General features: G+C 31.5%; 1 protein-coding gene across 1 annotated transcript in view; it reads right to left on the minus strand.

The window, feature by feature from the left end:
* LOC124367435 (clustered mitochondria protein homolog) overlaps nucleotides 1–16,085 on the minus strand; it is a 72,766-nt gene that overhangs the window by 30,692 nt on the left and 25,989 nt on the right. Inside the window, 3 exon segments of the mRNA XM_046824245.1 lie at nucleotides 1,228–1,358; nucleotides 4,824–4,977; nucleotides 8,129–8,290. Of these exon segments, the coding sequence (XP_046680201.1) occupies nucleotides 1,228–1,358; nucleotides 4,824–4,977; nucleotides 8,129–8,290 (447 nt within the window).

Raw genomic sequence — 16,085 nt, forward strand, 5'->3', positions numbered from 1 at the left:
AACACGTTGTACCAGTTTTATAAATTCTGTATGATGGGGTTTTATCGCTATATAATTTATTAACCCTTCCCACGCCGTAGACAGATATATTAGAATGGTAGACTTTAACCAAAATGCCTAATACAGTTATATCCGATATTACAGATTATGTCTCTTAAGAGTTTTTAGTTCACAAAAGGCCTTCAAAATGCCTTGTGCACACTCCGTTCCTATTGCCGTTGCCAAGAAAGTATTTATAAACGACCTTCACTCTGCGGCAGGGGAAGGCGAGTGCCCTTTGTCTAATTCTAACCACCTGCTCGTCAGTTCTGTGTCTCCTACAGAGCCATAACCAAACATATCCGTGGTGTGTATTACTGCTTTCTCGGTTGTCAAGAGTGTACGTCTACTACGTATCTCGTTATTATTCTTCATCGTATTTTCAGTTAAATTACATCTTAAAATGAAATTGAATTTTAATTTAAATAAACAGTTTCATTAATAGCTTTTTTATTTTTATCAATAAATACGCTAATTTTAAGTAAAATGTTCTGTTTTATACTTTTTTCGTTTTATCTTTCATAACTTAATTATAATAAAAATTAGCTTTGAACTTAAAGAAACTAAATTTTTTTTACTTGCCTTGGCGTTATAGTGGCGTGCAATGGGTTAAGTTCACTGATGTTCTCTTGTCATGAAAAATAATAGTTATGAGTCAATTCCATTTTTTAATTGCACTTAAGTGTTCACAGATCAGTTCCATTTTTTTCTCAAATGACAAGATCTTGTGGTTGAGATTTAAATTTTCAACAATGTAAAGTTTCCATCGTAAATTCCAGCTGATGCCCAAGGCCAAGAATATAAATAGCAAATCTCGCAACACATTAAATAATTAATGTATTAAAGCATCAAAGACTCATTTTGTTGTTTCAAACCGAGCCTAACTAGCACAAGGTTATACTTTTGGTTTTTTTTTTTAAGAAATTTATGTGATTCAAAATCTAAATAAATTAATCTTGTTGATCTTCTGAGTTTGTGTTTTCATTTAATTTTGTTATCACTATGTTGTTTAAAAAACTGTGTGTGTTTATTAAGATTAAAATGTTGAACATCCATTTATCTCAAAAAATGTACACCTATTAATATGATTTTTTAGAACAATTACAGGGGAAACTTCAAGTTGTCTAAACCAAGAAACCACCAACTCTTAACAACTCGCAATAGAAATTTATACTACTTTCACTATACCTTGATACATTGGGGGCCTTTCTGTTCCTTAGCAAAGGGCTGAAGGGGTAACAGGGGTCTCTCCTTGCAGCTGGGCATGATGTAGTCTGGGGGTGTGCAGTCCACACTCTCCGCTCGACTCTTCTTCTTTTCTATGTAACAGAGATCATGGTCATTGATAATTATATGGCTGAGTTACATGAGACTGCAAACAACAGGGCAGTTTTTGTCTGAAAGACGTATCTAACTTTTTTTAACAAACAGTGGACTAATGCCTTTAAATAACATCTGAATCATGGCATGTTTGAGTAGCCAAACCATCTAAAATTTTAAATCTTTACAACAAATATTCCATGTTAAACTTACTAACCCCCCACACGGACTTAGCAGGGGTAGTGTACTTGGATGGGTGTAGATGAATATGTTCATTAAGAAATGACATTAAATGCATTATAAGTGATGCCAACATATTAATTCTAATTCAACTAAGTATCTAAATGAAAAAGTAATCGAAATTTGATGTTTGATAAATCAAAAAGTGCAATTTGATAGTAAGGCTAGTAAATTATACTCTTAACACATTGGCTGCAACACGCAACACAGGCTTTAGTGGACTTGCTGTCTTATGAGAATACCTTTCACCACTTAGTATAGGTGTTAAAGGTCTGCACTATTTAAATGTGTTGTAAATCCGATACAATTGTACTATGATGCATTATAATTTTATAATAAAATCGTTGATATACCTCTTAATTACCTGTAAACAACAGAGTGTTATGTGTAAACAAATTATGTGTTATATGATAAACAATACACGTCTCTAGCTCTATAAAGTACGCTTCTTCAATTTGTTTCAAGTAGAGTTCATAAATAATTGCCTGTTGAAATAAAAATGTTCCTAAATAAATAGCTTTTATAATGGTAATTGTCAAGATGAACTTACAAGTCTTACCAGCTAAAAATATACATTTTTTGTATTGCTGACTAAGCTTAATTTTATATAAAAAAATTTACCTAAAACACATTTTTCATCATATATAGATAGCTTATAAATGTTGTAATAGTGTAAATAAATATAATTAAGTTAAAATAAGATAAAATGTTATCTATAAAAACAATTTTTTCTGAGGCTAAATTAAAAAATAAATAAAATGTAAACATTTTTTTAAATTTTTGTACAAATTTGTGCAACATTTTCCTCGAATAATCCTTTTTTATAACTGTATTCCACAGTTAAATATGCTAACAAACAATTTTTATCTTTAACATTGAATTAATTATGAATGACATTTCAAACAAAATATTCCAAATTAAAGCATTTTTGTGCTCAGTTTTTCAGCAACAAAGCACTGAAAGGCATTTGGCGTTCAATGGCACAATAACAATAGTGCACAATAGTTTACATCTATCGAAACAAATTATTATTTTTCAAATAATCTTTTTATTTTCACAGATTAATATTTCATGTTTCTAAATTTAACTTTAAATTTCCAATATACAATTCTGCTAAGCAAAAAAGTTGGGACATATATGTCCGGTTGAAATACAGTCATCTGAAAATACACTATACACAGTACATAAATTAAGCTTGAGCTGACATATGCCAGATGTCTGGAATTAAGGGTGCCAAATATCTTGGAAGGAGTTTGGGAAATTAAGTTGTTACGCATAAATGTTATAGTTTCAAGATGAGTATTATTTATTGCTAACTACTTTGGGTAAAAGAGAGGACTTCACTATAGTGGAAATGTAAAAATGTCTGTGGAATAATATATGCAGTGTGATTAACTGGGTCCCTACAACATTCATTGTCAAGACCCTTTAGATAGTTTCATTGAAAATAGTTCTTTAGAGCAGTCAAAACATGGCTAAAGCCTTACTCAGAACTGGTAAATATAAAACAATAATATCTCTTCAACTAGTCCTTGTCATGCCAACTGAAACACTAAAAAAAATACATCTGGCTCAGTTGGAAGAAATACATAGATTTTTTTATAACTGCAATATTTTTAATTTATTTTTTGTAGTTTTTCATTTAATCGATATCTTCAAAACCATTTGAGATTTTAAAAAATTGAGTACTATACAATTTTTATTAAATTTAAAAGCATTTAAGAACATTTTTTTAGTTTTATTTATACGTCCGAATTTGTGAATTTTTGACAAGTTTGAAGAATTGCCACATAAAAATGAAATGGTGCACCAAGCTGGGAAATAAACATAGCCAAAATATTTATAAGATCAATTTTTGTACCAAGTTTCAACTTTTTTGGGTGGGTTTTATTTTAGGACAGTTATCATTTTCACAAGCTACATTTTATACATACATAATGTTTTGTAGGTTATACCATTAGGACAATTGCAATAGTGTGGTTTTGTTAATTATATATATTAACATTTAAATATATATATAATTATTAAAATATATATAATTTAATTTAAATATATATATAGGCAAGTGAGAGATCCGGGTTCGAGTCCCGGCGGAGCAAGTACTTTTTGCGATTCAATGTTTATTGAAATTAAAATAAGGCTATTGCCATTTATACAATTTAATGTAAATAAAAGTCATTTGACAGGTATTTGGTCTTCCGATCATATGTTAGTTTGGTTATTTAAACGCATATGTGACAGATACGGCCAAATACAAAATAATTGAATCCTAAAAAGTGAGGGCTCTGTGGTGTAATGGTAGCACATTCACCCGGCAAGTGAGAGATCTGGGTTTGAGTCCCGGCCGAGCAAGTACTGTTTTGTGATTCAATGTTTATTGAAATATATATATATATATATACATTTGTCTGTATGTCCTTTATAGACTCAGAAACTATTTGACTGATCATTATGAAAATTTGTATGTATATGTATTTTTCCACAGAGAAGGTTTATATGCTATGCCCATTGATGTAACTCACCACCAGGTGGCGCTGCAAAATATAAAATTTATTAAAGCACCTGCATATTATAAACTGCAATTACAAGACAGTTAAGTATATTAAATAGACAAACACTATTTGAAGGCTCTAATTTTTTTTATGTACATTTGTCTTTAAAATAAATTTCTGGTTGAACTTAAAGCTTGAGTGTTAGACCACTTTATAAGAAAGTACATGTACGTGTACAATGGCTATAAACATACACTTTTGACAGATTTTCTTGATCATTGCAACAAGGTAAACTCTACATCAGTGTTGGAAATATAATTCACTTGAACCAGAAGTGCTCATACACGGGCAAAGCTTAAAAAAAGCGTGTAAAGCCACGGGAAACAGCTAGTCTACTTATAAACATAACTTTAGAAACTACATTACAACGTTTTGTGTTGATTGCACACTGAGCAATTACTGCTATGGTTCCAAGTTTATCTCTTAACAATAGCCAGGCATTAGATAACTTTTAGAAACATTTCAACATAGGTATGACAGTAATGTTATCAATAATATTAAAGAGGACGGTAGAGCAGTAATACTGCAAACTGGCAACTTCTGGTTACAAAAATCCAGTGGTTCCTGATCCATCTTTAAACTTGATCAATACGTCATTAATAACATTGCTTGTACCAGCATATTATACTCTCTGTAACACATGAATGGACGCACGCATAACCAGACATGTACCTAGGATGTCACCTTGTGTGATGACGTTGAGGAAGGACAGGGAGCTGCAATCGACTCCGTTGTAAGCGTCAGCTGGATCCAGGGACTTGAGTAGATCACGGACATGTCTCACATGGATCCGTGCCTCCCGCATTGTATACGGTTCTTCTACCACCTGTACAATCATCACAGTTATGTTAATCAAACTTCCACCTCTTACAATACAAAAGCGTAGCATTTCATGTATCAGCTAGCAGGAAAACTGGCTACAATCCTGCACTTAGGATACAAAGAGTCTAAGATGTACTTAAAACCCATATAATCGAGACCTTGGTGAATGTCATGTAACAAAACCACCAGTTAACTGATGATATAATATGTTATATAATTTGAGGATGAGAACTGTCAGAGTGTGATGACAAAATGTTACCCTGATGACACAAGTTCTTCTATGTGACCTTTAAACATGTCCATTCCTAACTAACATCTAAGATTTCCAGATCAATCCACGTCCAAACTTTGCTTAGACAATTACATTTTTGAAATGTTTCAGCCTCGATGTGGAGAGCTATCATCAGCCAACAGTTCTTTTGATAAACTTTTGAAGCCGAAACATTTAAAGAATTAATTCAGTAAAGCAGTTTTGAAGGGATCTGAACCAGAAAACTTAGATGTTAGTTTCCTGCTTATTTCTCATATTACTAGCGCCAGAAAAGGATAACTTGATGTTGTGTTCACAAAAATTTGTTTTTTTGTTTTAATATTTAAAATTAAATTACATTTAAATATAAGATTTGCTGTGTGGTTTTTATGAAGGAAAATTATTTTTCTGGTAACTTATTCTAAATGAAGTTTTACTTGTTCAGAACTCGGTGATGGCATGTGTATTTATTTTATAAAATTTGTTTGACTGTCATGTGTTTAGATTAAAACTAAGCAAGAAAAAATTAAAACAGTATTACACAAAAAGAAGTGTTATCTTTACAGTTTTATTTATAGTAAAATAATTTTTGGTATAAGTGTACAATTTTAGTTGTTGATAGCAGTATAGATGTCTTGAGGAAAATTTTTTTCAAGTGCTATTTTGCATACGAAACTGAAAAAATGTTTCAAAAACATTTTGGTAAATTATTTGTGTGTTTATTTATTTAATAAATTAGCAGCATATGCATTATATTCATGTTCATCTTTAAAGAAAATAAAATAAAAACTAAGAGTTTATCTAAAACTGTTTTGATTTTACGGATATTTTAGTTTGGGACAAACTTTTTTATTATGTTCCGGCACTAAAAGGGTTAAAAAGTTTAATGGTTAATTTGAATCTCTGATAGATATTAATTTTACTTTTATTATGATATATTAAAAATAATAATATAAAATATCCAGGTACTGTATTGAAGAAAGGTAATGAATCAAACAACACAGTGTATTATGTTAGACTAATGAAAAAAAAAAAAAAACAAAAAAAAAACAAATTTTTTTGTTAGTATAGAAAAACTTAATTTGTCGCCACTTTTAAATAAAATCTGAATAGTCAAGAATTAGACTGCTCTGACAAAGTAAAAAAGTTACCAGAACTTGCTGAACATTCACTGTTGCTAAACGAAACGGAATACATTAACACTGCCTTTCAAGTTCTGCAATCTAATCTCCTCCTCAGGTGGGTAACTATATGATAGACAACAATGTAGGTTAAGTGAACATATAATACCTATGTGTTATGACACACAGATTAGTTTTAATAAACGCATGCTTTAGAGATAGTGTGCATGAAGTTCAACGCACAAGTTTGTTGTGAATTCTGGTTTCTGCAAGTTGGTATGATTAAAAATCCTCCATTGAAAAAATAAACTTTAAAGAAATTTTTTTTGAATTGTCATATGTTTGACAAAGATTTTATACAAACTGTAAGCTGCTAAGATATAATCATGATGTGCAACTTTTTTAAACTCTAGCATCCTCAGAACTATTGCATTAGGTTCAATTCCAACTAAATGACATTACTCCTACTAGTTTAAAACTAAATGACCTTTCAGATTTCTGTGCTTTAATTAAATAATTTTCAATTTATATTTGAAATACAGTAGTTATATTTTTACCCTTAACCCTCCAACTGATAACCGACGGCATAAACGTTCATCAATACTGTAAACTGATAAAGACGGCATAGCCGTCAGTCAACTTTACTCTATTATTCAGATAGATATAAGATAGATAGATTGTATACCCATATAAATTGAAAATTCAGTATTTTGAATTTCATTTTTCAAACAATAGTTAAACGTGATAATCAAAGAATTCAAATCCCACAATGCTTATATCAAGAACATTACAGGTTGTAATATTTTGTCAGGTGCACAATAAGATGAGAGGATGGAAAGAAGTCATTACACAACCAACAAGAAGTTTTTCCATGTATACAGATATTTATAAAGCAACCAACAAAAAGTGTTTCCATGGATAAAGATATTTATAAAGTAATCAACAAGAAGTGTTTCTATGGATAAAGATATTTATAGAGCAATCAACAAGAAGTGTTTCCATGGATAATGATATCTATAAAGTAATCAACAAGAAGTGTTTCTATGGATAAAGATATTTATAGAGCAATCAACAAGAAGTGTTTTCCATGGATAATGATATCTATAAAGTAATCAACAAGAAGTGTTTCCATGGATAAAGATATCTATAAAGTAATCAACAAGAAGTGTTTCTATGGATAAAGATATTTATAGAGCAATCAACAAGAAGTGTTTCCATGGATAATGGTATCTATAAAGTAATCAACAAGAAGTTTTTCCATGGATAAAGATATCTATAAAGTAATCAACAAGAAGTGTTTCCATGGATAAAGATATCTATAACGTAATCAACAAGAAGTTTTTCTATGGATAAAGATATTTATAGAGCAATCAACAAGAAGTGTTTCCATGGATAAAGATATTTATAAAGTAATAGTGTTTCCATGGATAAAGATATCTATAAAGTAATCAACAAGAAGTGTTTCCATGGATAAAGATATTTATAAAGTAATCGACAAGAAGTGTTTCAATGGATAAAGATATTTATAAAGTAATCAACAAGAAGTGTTTCCATGGATAACGATATTTATAGAGCAAGAGTTAACCCAGCTGTCTACATGTACAACAAATGGATTTCTACTTGACCCTATTTAGCACTAGAATGCCTGTTGACTCGTCCTGTTCCACCAACTAGTCTCTAAATAGAAATCCCAGAAGGTCCAAACTTTTATCACTGAGCGATCTAGGACAAAAATAAGATTCATGCCTTCACTACTGATTCGCAGGATAAACAAGACGCCTCACCTTGATGACAGATCCCTCCTTGAGTCCTTCGATGTTCTTGAGTTCTGCAAAGTTGTCCAGAGTGTTTCCGTCCAGCTGGAGAGAGAAGCAGGTACGATGGCAGGTGTCCTCTCTGTCCATCAACAGCTGATGGATCTCCTGTACTAGCTCCATGCTGGATACCTGTGCACAGAGTTCAACCGCAATTGAATTTATATTCCCAAAATGTTATTCTCAAAATCATTCTCTGGTAATTATTCTTATATAACACAAATTTAACTCAAGATCTTGCCCACTTTAACATTTGTCTTTGCAGAACCAAGGATATCATAGTGCAATATTCAAATCATTGAGAATTCATTTGCCAATTAGATAGATATTTATTATTATCTATAAACAAGATCTAAGTTAATTTTAGGGAATATATGTCAACAATGACAATATAGCATTACTGTTCAAGATTAATGTAATATTAATCAATGTCATTTAAAATATATATATTAAATTGGAAAATTTTAATTAAAAAGGGTGAGGCTCAAAAAACATTACATTGATATCTTCACTTCAATATATTAAAAGAAGAGGGACAGACTAAGAATTTAGAAAGTAACTTAACCACAGGAGTAAATTTACATTATTTGGTTAAAAGCAACTTTTATATCTTATTGTACTACATTTCAAATACATTGTAATAAATAATATATAATGGCTAGAATGAAAATTTAATGATAAATAATAATAATAATACAAAACTAGTGAAATAAACTCGATGTTGCTCTGAGGGGTGATAATGGACATTAAATGTTACTGGATTTTTAATATTTAACATTAAGTCAACAAAATAGGAAAATTATCAAATTAAACACGATCTAACTGGAAATTGATGAAGAAAAAGGAGCATTTCAGATACAACTTATTTGATATAACCAAACCGAGCAATAAGTAAAATTCTAATAAAACTGTTAACTAAACTAAATAAAAAAATTGTATTCCATACTTGGAACATGGAATAAAAAAATATCAAAAATTGTTTTAAAATCTTGTATTATCAGTGTTTGTAACTTTTTGTAAATTAAATGTTTGTAATTTTCCAAAGTAGTTTTGCTTACTTTTGAAACTCTAACTTGAAAAAATTTGATTCATAGTGCATAATTTTTAACAATGAGATTAATTTTCAACCTTAAATTTTTAGATCTCCTTAAAAAACTAAAAATACAACAGTTCAAAGTGGCATTATAGTTATAAAGTACTGCATCGCATTCTCATCCCATTTTACCTTCTTTCTGTTTTGTGCTTTGAAGTTTAGAATTATATAATGTGAATGTTACCCATGTGTGACATTGAATGTGTTTGTTTATTTATTATACATTGTATACTTATTTATTTAGTTTATGAATATACTGCAATATTCCTATTGTTTATTATATATTACATAATATTTATTGTAGGCTATTTATATCTTGTATTTATGTATGTGTTTATTTACATACAGGAATATTACCAAGCTTGGCCTTTCTTTAGTTGTGGTTATTGATTGTGTGGTAATTAACAACTAACACTGTTTGCTACCTCAATTACACTTCATACTGTCTGATTTTCTTCATCAGTATTACCATAATTTGTTGCTTTATCACTTCCTGCTAGTGATATTTACTTAGATTGCTTTAAAGTTACGATTTTATTATTTATTAATACTAAGCCATCTGTGTAACACTGGATTGTATTTGTTAAAGAACTTGTTTGGCAATAAACAAGGTGAGTATACCACGTAGAAAAAATTTATGTTTCATGCAAAACTTAAAGTTTACATTTTAAATCTTCTAGATATCTTGCTACATGACACAAACATTTTCACCATGGTGAACACAAGAGTTCACTGAAATCAAGTCTTATGACCATCTTTAATCATTGACTTTCCACTAATTCATTAAATTTGTTAAAATCTTATATGATTTTACTCAATTGCTTAAAAAATGGATTAGTGTATTTTCTCGTTGCCTTCCCGTTGGTTACCCATATGACCAATATAAAAATATTAGCTTACGCTCAGCCAAATACCGCGGAGTGACATGTACCATCATCAAAAACTCAGTGTTGCCTTTATAGAAATGAAACTCCTTACAAAACTCTACGTCTATAGGTCAGTTTGTTTCCGAGATATCATCTGGACAGGCAGAAATGAAATGTTTCCAGCCTCTCAAGTGATAGGCTTCGCTGACGCTCAGCCAACAAATAAATACTGGTTCACAGATACAGCCAATAGTCAGGAATGGGGAGTGACGGAAAGAGTTGGAACGGAACGGATGATGGCGCTAAATTAGTACTGTGACAGTGAAGCTGGTTGTGTCCAATTAGGAAGGATGTGTGAGCCAGTGCTGTGTGTCTGTCTGTATGTTTGATCAGACCAAATCTGTTTACACGCAGATAACCTAATCCCCTTTCTTCACTACTGCATCTACTACCTACTCCAAGAATGTTTTCGAGATAAGGAAGGCGGAGTTATTTGAGTAAGATTGTACATCTTCACAGACTATTAACAATTACCCAACATTCGGTTTAATGTATTTTTAAATAGACCTCACTGGACAACCTATTGCAGTGGTAAACAATAGAACTATCCTCATTGTTCATTGTCCTTTGCAATAGAGACATCGACTTTGAAATTCCCTCTTCAAAGGAGTTTTATGATTCTCTAATTAGGAATTTTATGATTCTCTAATTACAAACAAAATTATAGAGCTCTCTCAGATGATTATTACGGTAAGTACCTCACTTTAGTTTTTGGTTTGAAATAAAACAAATAATAATAGTCCAGATTATATTGTATCTATTCTAGTAAATATGTTATTTATGATTTCAGTGAAAAAGTCATAACCACTGATAATGGTCAATTCGAGTAACTAATTTTGTCCCTTATCAAACTGTCAACACCGATTTCCACACTTGTAATGCCTAACTAAAATTAACACAGAGATAGTGTATTATGTAACCATTTCGTATTCTTTAATCATTACAAAGATTCTTCAATTAGCGTTTTAAGACCATCAGAAACCGGAGATCAAGTGTTGTAAGACTGACAATTTGAAATTTGTACTGACTTAACGACTCATCTATGGGATTTTAAATACAATCACAATACAAAGTTTGCTTTATATCCCCTGAATTATGTGTTCACATATGACTTGGATAATCAATTCCATTGAAAACTTATGATTGTATAAGTAAAAAAAACATTTAAAACCAAATTTGTTTAAAAAACACACAATTTTTATTTTTGTTCATAATTTCAGAGATATTACTGATTATTTTTGAAACTTTGCATGACACCATATTCATAAAAAAATAGTAAGGATAGAATTTCTTTAAAATAATTGCAATGTACTGAGACAATTTATTTTGGTTTGGTCCCAAATCATATTTTTCATAAAATGATATGTACATTATCATATTTTTGCAAGTTTGCAAGATTAGACTAACATGCACGTAGAAGTATGTACTTACATACACCATAGCACATTTAGTTAGAATCAACTAAGAAATGTGGTGTTTTATCAAGCCTATAAAACACTATGACTAATAAGTGCCTACTTTCAGCTTAAGGCAAGACTTTTAAGATTTTGATCAATCACATTTTCATTCACTAGCAGTTGAATGTCATGAACCATGTGAAAGATTTTCTCTTTGAAGTTTTGAATGGCCTGTGGGTACAAGTGACTTAAAATGCCCGTAATTAAAACAGTCACATAACTTTAGGCTAATTACAATCATCATTTTTTTTAATTCACATGGCCTGAAAATGTTTCATAACAAGCCGACTTCATCACCAGCAGCATGACAGGCCTGCAGCCTGCTTTATTACATCTATCTTTTATAGTTTAGGTCAAAAACTACCAACTTATAGTGTCCCGGAAATGCTCACCATTCACTTGCAAAAGATCTTAATCCACATCTCAAAGAAGCATAAAAATTAGTATAAGCACAAAACACGCAAAGATCAATTCTAAATGGATGCAATGAATTTTCATGAATACACAATCATGGACGTGGACTAAAAATGATTTAAGCAGATTGCAAACTGCAGAAATGAGATTTTTAAGAGGGATAGAGAAGAGTACAAGAAGAGATAGAATAAGGAACGAAATAACAAGAGAAAGATTGAAGGTAGTTTCTCTGCAAGAGACAATGGAAGGAAGAAGAATACAGTGGATGGGGCATGTGAAGAGGATGGGAGATAATAGAATGCCTAGAATGGCACTGGAGAAGGAGGAAAGAGGAAGAAGACAAAGAGGAAGACCGAGAGGAAGATAGGAAGACCAAGTGTAGAAAGACATAGAGAGAAGGGGACTACAGAAAATACAGGTGGAGGAAGAGGAGACCTGGAATGACAGACAAAAGTGGAGGAGGCTGTGTATGACGACCCGTGATAACGGAAACGTCTGATGATGATGATGACAACATGGGTTCTTCCGAATTTAACTGTTTTGATTGCTCAGTTATATTATCCCACAAATAAAACAAGCTTCATCACAAAATATCAATGCTTTTGAAAAATTGTAGTTTTGATCTTGATTTCTAGGAATCAAATTTATAAATTTAATAAATATTATGTTTTATTTATTTGTTTTTCAGTGTGTTTTTTCACACTCTGCTATGGGAATTCTTCTATTTTGTGTGAACTGAATTTTCATTGGATGCAACGGAGAACGTTTTAAAATACCTACATACTGCTCTAACAGGTTAGCCTTAACAAATTACACAAATAAAGCGATGTTCTTGTTATCGTCTACACTACCACATATGGCTTTAATATTTTCAAAGAAACTAACATATTTGAAAATGTACTACTCTTTTTGTGTCTCTGTTTCGTTGGATTTCGGAATACACTTTTGGGCTGACGACTTACTCTGGTGAAGATTGTAAGAAATTATGGAATGTTTTAGCAAAACATGCTCTGCATTTGTAATGAGTTTTCACTATCAACATGCATTGGCAATTCATGACTGCAAATGGAAGCTATACTGATGACATAACTGGATGTTTCAGATTCACAATTAAATGCAGATAAGAAAACAAGCTAATCAAATCAGTTGTAAAATAATCTGTACTGAAATCTAATAAGTTCCTTCAGTGACCAGGTCACCATAAAAATATAGGGTTAGTACGGATCTGCTAAACTCGTTACAAAACTCAAATTAACTAACACTTTTAGTCACCAGCAAGTCTCATACTCACAGGAAATCCCTATAAATTTTAGAAATATTATTTTCCCACATTCTATAAACATTCTAAAATGCTGTTTTCCCTTTTTTAATAACAAATATCAAATCATGAATTTAGAAAAAGTTTATTAGATTGCTTGAAGTGCATTTGAAGAATTTTTTTATTTTATTCAATTAAAAAAATATAAGATAAGGAATACAATTACAATTACCATCCTCTCGCATGAGAGACCAAATGGCAAACTGCCATGCTCTCCTATGAGACCAAATGGCAAATGCCATGCTCACTTGTTTGACTACCCTTTTGCACATTCTTCAAAGGATTGAACATATCATGAAATAAGTTACTCATAGTAATGGCTTCCTCCTTTGCTGAATGGTTTCTCCATTGTACTATATAATGTCTAAAACTATAAACTTAAAACTATAGTAACTTAAATTAAAACTTTTATCACTCTAAAATGTGAATTAACCCTTTGTGTACCGTCCAAACTAAACATTTTTCCCAAGGAATATCAGTGATATCTATCTGGATACTACAGCACCTGGCACCTGTTACATTCCGGCCTTGGCTCTTTTAATTTTATTTGTTTATGAATTATATTTAATTTATGTTGCATAGAAATAATTGTATTATTAAGATATAGTCTTATTGTAGGGGTCATAGATGTCATTTTATTATTAGAAATGAGAGTTGCAGTCATGAATAGTAAGGGTGACACCCCTAATATTTATGGCAGGGTCATCTAGAGGTGTTAAGTGCTTGTTCTCAGAACTTTCACCCCAATACAAGAATAGAAAGTAGACCAGAGCTATAAACTAAGGGATGTCACCCCCTTGGGGTGTCAAGGGCTGGACCTCAAGGCCCATTTGAAGAACAATACTCTCACTTCAGGGCAAGAACCCAAAACCAGTCTCCCACACTAGGAGAGGGAGCAATAGCTCTTTACATTACATATAGCATCAGCTATCTGTATTACATCATTACAATACAGTCCACTTCAAATCAAATCAAATTACTCTTTATTTTCAAATATACAATAATTACAATTCCGAACATACTATACTGACAATACCGCCACATGGGGTGAGGCCTGTGCGTGACTCTTATTTAAAATAATGCTAATAGAACAGACATTTTTAAATCTATCCATACTGTAGACACAATTCAGCTCTCACATCAAATCTTACAAAATGAAATAATAGTTACAAAGAAAAAGAGAAAGAAAATAAAAAATAAATATCTAAGCAACCGGTTGAACATTTTATATATGCTGACACGACAGCAAAGCAACTTTACTGAAAACAGTTATAGTAAAATGTAACATTAGACTTAACATTATTGTACTTGTAGTTTGTGCCATTATCATATAAAATAGTCTCCCAATCTATTATTTATAAATATAAATATTTTATTTATACACAATAATTAATTCCAATACTGGAAGGTGCACCGCAACATCACCTTAATACATTATTGCCTGTACGTTCCATATTTTTGGCTAAGTATTCATTTTTTTTTTTTTGTTCAGGAAGAAATTCTTTATCACCACATATAATAATATTACATGAAACAAATAAAAATCAAATAAATACTTTTTTTACCTTTATGTATTTAAAAATATTTTCAGTTTCAAAAAAATTCCTGAGTATAAAACTACTTATTTCGCTGAATACTGTATACACTGTTCAACTGCCCCAGGAGGTTCACTTCAAGCTGGTTTCTACCTTCCAGCTAACACTACACTGGGTGCAACAAAACTGATGTGTAACTTAAATTTGGGCAATCCTATGGATGCCAGGAGCGGCATATCACTAAACGTAAATGTCACAATATTGAGGTGCAAGTTTAGATCGATAGGTCTAGTCTACCCTATCGATGACTGAAGAGGCTAGTACACAGCTGGCCTCCCCTTCTTCTAAGATGACAGTCTGAGATATAGTGCTTGTTATCACTCCAAAGAATCTCGACGACAGGAGACGGCCACTCCCCCATCTTTGCCCATTCTGTTTCTGTTACTATGAAATCAAGCCCTAAGGTCCTTTTTGAACTAGAAGCAATGAGATGTTTTTCAGCTTTTTGTACTAAGAACAAAATAATTCAACACAAATTGATGGCTACCATTTTCTGAGATAAGGTGAAACCATAAATGCTGTTTTTTACTGCTTGACCCTCAGAAGACTTTGACAAGACATCCAGAACAGCGGTGTGACCTATTGTAACAAAGAGTTTGTTTGATCCACAACAATGAATGTGAATGCACACTTCTGAGACAACATGGAGCTGATTGACAGTTTTATTGTTTCATGAGGGAGGTTTTTGATCACTTCCCATACAGTCCTAGTCCTGCACCCAATGATTAGGCTATCGTATTTTCCCAAAGCCAAAGAGGTTTTTAGATGTAGTTTGCTTGGAGAATGAGGAGCTAAAGATGACAGTTAACAGGGAGTTGAAAGACATGACCTCTGTGACAGTTACCTGAATTAAGCAGGTGAATTCAGTAGAACTAAACAATGTAGGTAATTGATATCTTATATTTTTTTTTGCTAAACTAAAACTATTAAAATGTATTTTGAAAGATTTTTGTAAAATTAAAACTATGAAAAATATTAAACAGCCTTCAGTTTGTGGCCAATCCTTGTATAACTTTTACTGACAAAAATGTTTTCTAGGGATAGGATAAATTTGTTGGAAACAGTGTTAGTTATGTTTGCAGTATAATATTCAAAACAAGGTATATTTTGACAATGATGCTAAT

This window comes from Homalodisca vitripennis, chromosome 8, assembly GCF_021130785.1.
Source record: "Homalodisca vitripennis isolate AUS2020 chromosome 8, UT_GWSS_2.1, whole genome shotgun sequence".
Classification (NCBI taxonomy): Eukaryota; Metazoa; Arthropoda; class Insecta; order Hemiptera; family Cicadellidae; genus Homalodisca; species Homalodisca vitripennis.